This window comes from Stylophora pistillata, chromosome 4, assembly GCF_964205215.1.
Source record: "Stylophora pistillata chromosome 4, jaStyPist1.2, whole genome shotgun sequence".
Taxonomy (NCBI): domain Eukaryota; kingdom Metazoa; phylum Cnidaria; class Anthozoa; order Scleractinia; family Pocilloporidae; genus Stylophora; species Stylophora pistillata.
This window is the reverse complement of record NC_142522.1, coordinates 25,339,676-25,350,453: the sequence shown is the minus strand read 5'-3', so window position 1 is coordinate 25,350,453 and position 10,778 is coordinate 25,339,676. Positions and strand designations below refer to the sequence as shown.

At 38.6% G+C, this 10,778-nt stretch overlaps 1 protein-coding gene across 1 annotated transcript in view; it reads right to left on the bottom strand.

Annotated features, from left to right (window-relative positions):
- LOC111332747 (protein lev-9) overlaps window positions 1-10,772 on the bottom strand; it is a 13,224-nt gene extending 2,452 nt beyond the window's left edge. The window contains exons 1-15 of the mRNA XM_088756727.1: window positions 10,621-10,772; window positions 10,356-10,496; window positions 8,378-8,548; window positions 7,312-7,614; window positions 6,929-7,099; window positions 6,070-6,267; window positions 5,600-5,794; window positions 4,821-4,994; window positions 4,255-4,434; window positions 3,702-3,881; window positions 2,735-2,902; window positions 2,274-2,453; window positions 1,310-1,477; window positions 362-564; window positions 1-20 (exon numbers count right to left, since the gene is read on the bottom strand). The exon at window positions 1-20 is cut by the window's left edge and continues 119 nt beyond it. Coding sequence (XP_088612853.1) covers window positions 1-20; window positions 362-564; window positions 1,310-1,477; window positions 2,274-2,453; window positions 2,735-2,902; window positions 3,702-3,881; window positions 4,255-4,434; window positions 4,821-4,994; window positions 5,600-5,794; window positions 6,070-6,267; window positions 6,929-7,099; window positions 7,312-7,614; window positions 8,378-8,548; window positions 10,356-10,496; window positions 10,621-10,663 — 2,495 coding nt within the window. The 5' untranslated portion in view covers window positions 10,664-10,772. The remainder of the gene's footprint in view (window positions 21-361; window positions 565-1,309; window positions 1,478-2,273; window positions 2,454-2,734; window positions 2,903-3,701; window positions 3,882-4,254; window positions 4,435-4,820; window positions 4,995-5,599; window positions 5,795-6,069; window positions 6,268-6,928; window positions 7,100-7,311; window positions 7,615-8,377; window positions 8,549-10,355; window positions 10,497-10,620) is intronic.
- Between the last annotated feature and the right edge of the window lie 6 nt (window positions 10,773-10,778).

The following is a 10,778-nucleotide window of genomic DNA, read 5'->3' as shown; positions in this document are numbered from 1 at the left end:
TGCTCTTTACTGAAAGGTGGCTGTAGGAGCGGTTGTAGGAATAAAAAAAAAAAAAATCATATTTAAATTGTAACAATGTTTATAGTGGCTGTAAAAGAGGCTGTAGTGGGAACAAGAAATTCAAACCTAATTGTAACAATGTTTTTGGAGGACCACAAGTTCATTAGTTTTTAAATATTGTGTCATCCTCTTTAAATATAGTTTGATTGATTCATTGATTCATTGATTGATTGATTCATGAAAGAGAATATGACAGCTACTTCAATACCAATCTTTCATACTTCACTTTGTCACTCTTCTTCAGGGCTGAACAGAAAAAGACAGGAAATAAGAGAATAATGTTATACACAGGTGTTTTTACCATGAATCTTTTACCAATTTGTACCCATCCAGCATCGGAATGCGCACTGATGCGAACATTTCTAACGTTTCCTCTATCGTCGCCCGGCTGAATACTTGCCGCTGTAATCGCGCTTTTCTTTCGAAGTTTTATCTCACAACGAGTCCACTTTTCTTTAATTTGACACTTATCTGTCATGGAGGCACTCAGGCTTTCGTTGCAATCTTAAACATAAAATAAAATGAATAGTAGCCTATTAGTTACGATTTCAGAATGAAACTTTCAGTCGAACCCGTAGTTTCTCTCAGCACACTATGTCTTTGAAAGGGGTAGCTTTCTTATTGATCTCATCATCTAAGCTGATGATTCTGAGTTTCTGATCTTCGAAACAGAACAACCAAAGATTCTTCTGCTCCGACATCATCATGAGCAATTTTACCAGCAGTATGTTTTCACTTAGAATCTTTAAATATTGTTAATAGTCCCATCAACTTCCAATCGAAGATGAGGTAATCCTCATGTAGGGCAGAGCCTAAGGATTGGTGAAATGTGGTTCTACATGTATTATCTAGCTGACAAGTGAATCACAGTTTTTTTTTATTTTTATTTCCGGGAATGACTTATTGAGGGCAGATGTACCGCACAAATGTTCAACTGTAACAGGGAATGGGAAAACCAATGTCTCTTGCCGATGGTAGTTTGTTCATTTTCCAGTTAACCTCTCGCAGATACTGTTCACTATATGTGCGCTATGACAGGGTCGTATTTGGGGGGAGTTTACTATACGAAACGATTACGATTAGGATACGATTATGGTAAGGTTTACGAAATACGACTTCACTTATTTTTTCTTTTTCCCACCCGGCGAATAATTAGTTTGGCTACGACAAATATGAGATCACAATTTTGAACTCCCTAAAAAATCAACGACTTTCAATGACTATGCAGCATTGAAGTAACCTTTCACACCTTTACAATTTGGAAGCTGTGCAGTCCACCTCCCGTTGACACATTTTGACTCCGAGGCGCCTTCTAAAACACGATAGGGTAAGCATTTGAAGTTTACGACTGAGTCGTGTTCAAAACCACTTCCAATGGTTATCCCATAACGTGGATGCCCAGGGTCAGAGCAGGATGCTTAAGATCAAAAGAAATGAAAAAAACAATTGTCTAAAATTATAGCCTTTATTCGAGCGAAAGTAGTTTTCGAGCTGAATAAAGGTACCTCCGTCAAATGCTAGGCGAACGTATTATCGTTGTCCACCAAAAAGAAAAGGGAACATTATTCCACCCTTCTCTCACGCTACCGAGCCAAACACGTTAATTTCACGGCCGCACAGTGATTGCATATCCCAAGCCTATCTTTGAGCTGTTCTCCATTGTTATCAGACTTATGAATTGGCCTTTCGCGGAAGTAAAACATTTTTTGTAGTAATTATATCAAATATAAAAATCAATATGCTGACTGAAATCACAGGCGGCCCAAGCTCTCTTTGAGAACCACACAAGGAACACAATTTGCATATCGATTTATAAGGATTTGTATGGGATTTTCTACAAGATATTCATAGAGATAGTTAAAAGTGAAAATATTAAATAAAAATGGCTTACCTTATTCCATACGTGTGTTGCTTGCTCCTGGTGTCGTTATTTTACCGATTTCACTTGATTTAAGCGGTTTTTCTTAATCCTAGTTTTCTCTTCTTAAAGAGAAGAGAAAACCAGAAGGCACCATGCCCAAATGAAGCGTGAAAAGTTGTACTTTCGCAATGTAAGTTAATGAAAAATTATGCAACTGTAGACCATCTAATGATGGCTTTTTTAAATGAGGAAATCGTGTCGAACTTTAATACAAATCAGAGTGATCGCGACTTTAAGCCTTTGGATGCTCAAATATTAAATTACAAATTCATATATAATGTAAGAGATTTACCTAAACACTTTGGAACGTCTCCATCCCACATCTTGCTCCTTTGGCAAGAAAGAGAAGATTTGCCAAACAAGGTGTAGCCATCGTTACACTGGAATGCTACAGTTCCTCTGAAGGAAAAATTGTTCCCGACCTTCGTTTGCCGTCCGTGTTTAGGTGTTCCTGGATCTCCGCACGAGATAACTAAGAAATAGGACTATGTATAACGTATCAAACACCAAATAACGAAACGCAGAATGATATTAACAGGGCCCTTGATCTAAGCCGGAAATTGACAAGAAAAGAAAAATTTCCAAGTGACTTGAGCGTACTGAATGCATGAGAATATGTGATTACTATCATCAATATCTCGATATCCAGATAAGACGTCAGAATTCAAGTTCATGAAAATCTTCCTACTCGATTTCTAATGACTTATTCGTCACAGAGACCTGTTATCAGTACCGTTTAAGTATGTCTTTTACCTTTGCACTGAGGTATTTTGGCACTCCACTTTCCATCAATACATTGGATAGTTTCTCCTCCGACACGTTCATAGTCTTCGTGGCATCGAAATGTTATTGTTTTCTCATGCTTAAAGTCATCTCCTTTTTTTTCCCCATTAACTGGCACACCGGGGTTAGAACATGATGCTGAAAGTATCATTAAAAGTATTTGGGGTAAATGGGGAACGTGTCATTCGTTTTAACCGTCAACCGTCAAAAAAGGAAAATTTAACCATCAACCGTTAAACAAGCAAGCCAATGTTAGCCGTCAAATGTCTCAGATATCCTTACTTAAGAACTAAACGATTGTCTTAATTGGGGTCAAGTTCTGTTGTTTATTAATAAAAGTTTTGACATATTACAAAAATAAATTTACGTAAGTCCTTCTCCTTCTAGTCGCGAGTAAAATTGGTTAGCGACAGAACTGATTTCTGAGGTGGAAACACTTCCGGCGTCGTAGAAAGTTAGTCATTTATAGAAGGTGTGATAAATTAACAGTTCTTTACAAACGCGTCATAACGAAAAATTACGGCCAAATTCACGCGTTTAATTCGTTTCATAAACGACATTCTAAAAAATTAACCGTCAACCGTCAAATGACTTAAAATTTAACCGTCAAAAGAGCTTATTTCTAACCGCCAACATGATACCCCCTCCCCCATTGAGACCCTCAGAATAGTACATTTAATTTCATCTAAGTTCTGTCTACCATTAACGAGAGGACCCTGACTTCAGGAACCACCCTACGATTCTTCGCTCGCGAAAAGACTCCGAAGCAAAAGGGAAATGATGATAAATTCCAGCTGTGATGTAAATGGGTAATTAGTGAACCCTGCTCAACTGGGCTGTAGCCAACCCTCTCCCTCCCCCTCCCCTACCCCTCCCCCCTCCTCATCATACCACAGCGTCATTCAATGATGATTCTTTCATAACAATTTTAACTCACCCCGACATCGTGGGATAAATGAACTCCACTCTTTTGTTTCTTCACAAGTTATTTTTTCGGATCCTTCCAAACTGTAGTTCGCGTCACAAGCGAATTTCACCGAGCTACCATAGTGAAAACCATTTGTAATGTGGACTCGTTTACCATTGGCTGGAGTACCTGGATCTCCACAGTTTACAACTGTAAATAAAGAAAACGAGATTTAGAGGTATAATTCCCTCGGGAGGATTGTGACACGTAAGATTTAGGGTCACTTACTTTACCCCCATGGAATTCAGGGGCACATATCCATTAGACGACATAATTTTTAATTTGTAAGTTATACAAACGCTCATGTGGTAATGAGATTAGATGCATAAAAACAAAATGGCCGGCATGGCAAACATTTGGAACACCGCAGGCATCTATGAAAAACACACATTCGTAACCCAAAGACGTCTGAACAACAGCGAGACAGTACGTCAAAAATGTAGAAAGGCCTTTGCATTGTGAATCATCCTCTTTTGAAAAGAGGTATAATGATGAAGTTTGTTTGTAAAAGACTAGTACTTACTTTGGCATGAAGGTTTAACTCCGCTCCACTGTTCATCGTTTTGACAAACTCGAGTCTCCGAGCCAATCAGCTCATAGCCTTTCTCCTTACACTGATATTTGACGTAACCGCCAAATCCTGTGTGAGTTTCCGAAACTATCGAAGCTTTATGAGGGGTTGACAACCTTCCGCAATTAATTGCTTTAACGAACAAAAAAACAAGAATTATTGAGATAAATGAAAAGCAACAGTATATATAACCAGCTCAGAGGTGTTCATTCCTCCGAGGAATGAACACCTCTGAGCTCACTATAATAAAACTCGTGAGTTTTTTAAGGGAAGGGAAGTGGGGAGTGGGGCCTGTTATGGGAAATAACAGGGGAAGCACCAATTTTCAGGAAAGATTCGTCTCCGAAGAGATCTATCGCATGAATGTTACTTGTTGTTTGTAAGATAGATGAACATCTCTCTTTCTAGGGAGCTCGCTGGGTCCTTAGCTTTTCCACCCTCTTGTCTTTCTCTTCGACGCCTTTCTCTTTGCCTAGTTAAACAGCCTCTAAGGAAACACGAACATCCTCATATCTTACGTTTACAGGTTGGCGCACGTCCACTCCATTCTTGATTCGCCTGACATTGGCGGTATTTATCTCCAATCAGCCTGAAACCAGGGTTACATTCAAAATAAACTTTCCTTCGGAAAGTAAAAACGTGTGATTTTACGTTGCCGTTGCGAGGAATTTGTGGCCTGCCGCAACTTTTTGCTGTGAGCACAAAGGAAACAAAACTACCATTAATCGATCAGAGAATTACGTCGGAATCTTTGCCACTAATTAAGATACGATCACTAGCTCAGTATTAGCTTCCTTCCCTAAGAGTTATCTATCAATGTAATGTTTTTCCTAAAATAAAAACGCAACGCCGGTGTCTTTGCCATCTAAACACTTAAAGGAAGAAAGCCTTAACAGCCTGTGTGAATGAGGCGGGAGTTAAGGCTCATTGGCGTCTAAACCTAGCCACATAAATAGCAACTTTTGACAGAAAAATAGTCGGTTCCATTCGCCCTTCGTCAGAGCGAATGGCGAAGGGCTAACGCTAGATACGTCAGCTTTTTAACTTGTTACGGTGGCCAATTTACAATTTTAACTTAGCTGATATAATCAAATGACCAATTAGACTAGAGACGAGCAATAAGAGCCGTCTTGGGTTTTTCTTTTTTTTTTTTTTTTTTTTTTTAGTTTTTTCATCGTTTCTTGCTTTGCTCAAACTCAAAATTGCTTCTTTCTTACAATGTGAATGATTATAAACTTGTCCAAGTGACTCTGATGTCAGTCGTTGCTTTTGTTTTTGTTTTTTTTTTTTAACTTACGAGAGCAAGTGAACGAAGAACTAGTCCACTGTCCTTTCGGTCCGCATGTTAGCAGACCTAGCATTCCGTTTTGGTAGTAACCCGTTCGACACTTTAGAAGTACTTTCTCTTGATAGTTGAACGAGCGTTTCCTTTTCTGAGAAGGCACCCTGAAATCGGCATTGTCTGAAAGCCGTGGAGGATCGCAGGTAGGCACTGCAAAAATCATGAAAACAAAGTCACGTTTTACAGTGATTGAGAACATTAAAGGATGATAGAGCATAACAGTATTTATAATCATAACGACAGCCATATTTTTTTTCTAAATGAAATTCAGTTGTAAAAGCGTTGAAGGAAACTGTGTTTTAAATGAACGACTAAACCCTTGGAAAAGGTAAGGCTTAAAAGTGTAGCACCCCAATCTCTCTCAACGCATCATTAAACGCAGCCACTCTGGTGAGAGAGAAGGCTTCGGAATAACAATAACTTACGTTTGCACTTTGGCTTATCTTTATTCCATTCCCCCTTTGAGCCACAAATAAGATCTTTTGAGCCTTCCATTTCAAAACCTGGAAAGCATTTATATTCCACTCTATCTCCTACTTCCAAATAATCCTCCTCGTAATTTCGTCGGCGGTGCAGTTGCTTGGTACTATAATCGACATTTCCAGGATCTTTGCAGATTATTTCTGGGAAAGGGAAAAATAAATGGTTCCCTGAGAACGGCAAAGAATTGTAACATTGCATACTATAAGAAAAAAATTAACACCTGCGGCTTGAATTTACAGGTTACTCCTCGTTTCAGTATCGTGCTTGATGAAAGGTACATTTTGTGCAGAGTAAAAACATTTCGTCTTTGAATTGTATCTGTGATATGTACTTAGTTCCATTACTCCATCAAAAATATTTACTAGCCTAAAACAGTTACTATGTCATGTCCAGGTCAGCGAGTGGGGGGGGGGGGGGAGGATTAGGGCGGTAAGGGAGAAAGGGTCTTACTCGCACTGGATTGCGCTCTTTGGTCTCGCTAAAAATTAGAACAGAAAAAAATGAACAAAGCGTCGACTACTTCGAGCATTAACAATGTTACAAAAGCAGTCTCAAACACGTCTTTAGAGTAAAACTATTGCAACAAGAACTTCAACCAATTTAGACAACTAAAGAATAATCAAATCCTGTTCCTTGTCGTCATATTTTCGTCGTATGATAAACCCACCTTTTTAAAGCTAACTTTTTTTCTTTTCTTTTTTCAATTAACTTTTCAAAGACCAAGTAACACAGCAAGAGGTCCTTAATTGCCAAGGTTGTTCATGATTTCAATATAAGGCAATAAAGAAAAGTATTACTTACTACATAAAGGATCCATACCATCCCATCTCCTTATGCCACGACAAGTACGCTTCTTGGGTCCGATCAAGGTGTACGGTTCACTGCACTGATACTTTACAACGGACCCAAGTCTTCTGGAGGAATATTTATGTTTTCCATTTTCTAATTTTGATGGTCTTCCACATTCCAGAGCTACATTTGAAAACAAATAGATGAGTTTTGCATGGATTTTATATTTAATGAATAGAAATTCCTTTCTTAGCGATGAATTAGTAGACCAGTAGATCTTTTCCATGCACAGCAACTTTTTCCAAAGATAGTGCGTTATATTCCCATGATTGTAAAAAGGCCGTGAAACATTTCAAGAATGCAAATAACAGAATGCAGAGATTTTTTTTTCAAACCTTTCAGGACACAGCTGTATCCACAGTCTCCATCACAAATGCATTCCTGGTTGTTTTTGCAGTTGCCAGCTGTCCCTGGATTGCACCCTTTCTTGCAGAATTTCCAAGGTTCACGATTGTTTCTTTTGCATACGCACTTTGGCTCGACCCTGTTCCAGGTTCCAGTCCTCGCACAAGTCAGCGTGCTCCTGCCTTCCATTATGAATCCAGGCGAGCAAGTATACGTTACCTTTTGTCCAACTTCTAAGCTATCGTACTTCATTGATCCGTTTAAGATATTTCGTGGGACTTGGCACATCATTTCTAGAATTAACAGATGAAATATATTTTGTAGAGATGTGTAATAAAGAAGGCGTGGAAGAGCATGGTAGAAGAAAAAAGGAGCAGATGGTTGTCGTGTTTTTGTGATCTTCGTCAATTCATTTTTTTACGACTATCATTCCACTAAGTTATGAATCCAGGCAATACAATGGCGCAAAGCATCATCTTGGAGGGAAAAAAATTGCCCCAAGAGGTATACAAATGTTCTTTTCCGAGTAGTCTAATTGTTCATTATTTACACTCCTGAAAAATAAAATAAATACAAACATCTAAAGTAAAAGTTGCTGCTTTTGAAGGATCGTGAAATAACTCTAATAGTGAACACCCTACTTTGTAATAGTTTCCTAATATTAACCGTTCAGGATACGAACATTATTTTGTTCTGTGTTGAATCCTGAAATTAGATGAATTTTAGTTCTTGTTATTCTACTGGTAGGAATGCTGGAGCATGCGTCTTACTCTACTTTGAAAACCAAATGAAGATAATTCTATGCTACTTAAAAAAGATAGCATATTTCTATGTTTTTAATTTATTGAAATGTCCAAGAGCCTATAATATAACCCACGTAGCGAGCGTTTGGAAAAATACGAGTGACGCATGCGAAAGTGAACAGAAACGCGAAAGAGAAGTCCCACGGACTCTCGCAACGCGACGTCTGACTAACGCATACTAACGCGTAATGATTCTAAAGCGTTCCGCTCTAAATAATCGCGCGTGTGAAGCAGGCCAAAGTGCACTACTTACTGCATGTAGGCTCTTGACCGTCCCAGGTGCCATTTCCTCTGCATGTTCTCTTTTTCGACCCTACTACCTTGTATGGTGATCTGCACTTATATACGGCGACCGACCTAAAGGTAGTATTCTTTAACTTAAGTCGACCGTTATTAATTCGGCTCAGCCGTGGACAATGAAGATCTGCAGATGAGAAGGCAAACAATAAACGCGATGTCAATTATTGATTCATTTCTAATATTTCTTTCGCTCACACAAACCATAAAAATTAAATACAAAATATGAACTACCCTGGCTCCTGATTTTACCCCAACAGTATTACCCATAAATGAAATATAAAGCTCATGAGAATAAAGGAAATTATCACAAATTTAAAGCTCTTGATTGTCAAACAAATTTTCCTTTTCAGTAACACAGAAAAAGTAAAGAGAACAGTATGGAGAATATAGCTACTGATGTTAGGTTGTAAAAAGGTTAAAACTTTTTTATCCTCGATTTTCTTTTTATCAATGAGTAAGAGCATGCAAATATTAACAAAACGTGGATCGGGTTATCATCAATCCCTTTAATATACTGGAACTAGAATGGAAAACACTTCTAATGGTTAAACAACAAACATATGAAATACATATATATGAACTGCGGTTATGAAACGTATATGTGCACGATCCTTCGCAGTAAAGCAATATTTAAGCAATAGTGAAAATCAGACCTGAAAAAAATTCAGGCCTGTACGGGATTCGAACCACTGACCTCTGCGATACTAGTGCAGCGCTCTACCAATTGAGCTAACAAGCCAACTGGGAGCAGGTCATCAAATTAATTCTACATAAACCCGTAGATGGTTCAGGTCTGATTTTCACTATTGCTTAAATAGTGCTTTACTGCGAAGGATCGTGCACATATACGTTTCATAACCGCAGTTCATATATATGTATTTCATATGTTTGTTGTTTGATTTGTCATCTACGGGTTTATGTCGAATTAATTTGATGGCCTGCTCCCAGTTGGCTTGTTAGCTCAATTGGTAGAGCGCTGCACTAGTATCGCAGAGGTCAGTGGTTCGAATCCCGTACAGGCCTGAATTTTTTTCAGGTCTGATTTTCACTATTGCTTAAATAGTGCTTTACTGCGAAGGATCGTGCACATATACACCTCTAATGGTTGTCGCGAAATGCACGATTCACCTGTTCTCCCTCGCACGCGTTATTTAGGATATCACGCGCTCCAAAGGTTGCTTGCTATCCCAAAGAACGGCTACGAGGGAGGTACATTTTTTTGTCACGCGTCAACGCGAAAGGAAGTTGTAAGGAAGGTGGTATTCACAATTGACACGTGCGTGGGCTTCAGCCTTAACAATGATAAACGGAACTGAAAGAGAAAAGCCGATAAAAACAGAAAAACCCTATCTCATATGAAAGCACTGCATCTATTCTAAATGCCCAGGTGCAAGTGCTCAACCAACTGAAGCTGTATTTTAGTTTTGTACGAGTCTTTCTCAATAAAAATGAACCAAATAGGAATTTGGCGTGACGGATGATGATGTGACATATTGAATGATGTGACATATTGAGGAACAATGGCAGGAACCCATGAGTGCTTTGATTAAGAAATTTAGAAAGGTAAAGGTAGGCTATAACTTGCAATTTGAAAAAAAATGCAGAAAAGTTTTTTTTTTTTCGTTGAGTAGCTTAAAGTTATCGGTCAAATTTCTATATAGACGCGAATGTCGCTGAAACGGAATGACCATTAGACCAAAGGAGTCCTGCTGTGACCAAACTAAAGAGGAATACTTCTGTCTCAGCACGGTTCAGCGATTGCGGCAATTTTGATTCTATTCTCTAAATTCTTAAACGTCGCAAAGATCAGAATTTACGTGAAATATAAATGATATACCTGTGTTAAATTGCGTCTTGAAGAGGAACTTGAAGAGCTAAACGTAGAGGTTAGGAATTGCAAGGAGGTGTACTGTACCCTGTTTTTATCTTACCTTTTTTCACGCAACTATAGCCACAGTCACCATCGCACACACAATCTTCGCTTCGATTGCATTTATTCTGTGATGGATCACAGGGTTTGGCGCAGATATTGCTCTGACGGTTTGTACGAGTACAATTTTGGCTTCGAATACCTAATGGCAAATGTTGCAAAGATAACAGTTATCTTTTATCGGTTTCATTTTTGGTTGCTTCATGTCATTACCTGTCACTGAATTTGAATCAAGATCACGAGTAATGAAAATGCAGTGCAGTTACCTTGAATGGCGAATACAGCAAGCAAAATAATCGCGTAATTCATCGTGTTCCAAACACAACTTACGACGAATGTATGAACTCACACAGGAAGTATTACCTACTGAGTCACGACTGGCAAAGCATCAAGTTTCGCCTCAGCCTAAATGACACACATGATT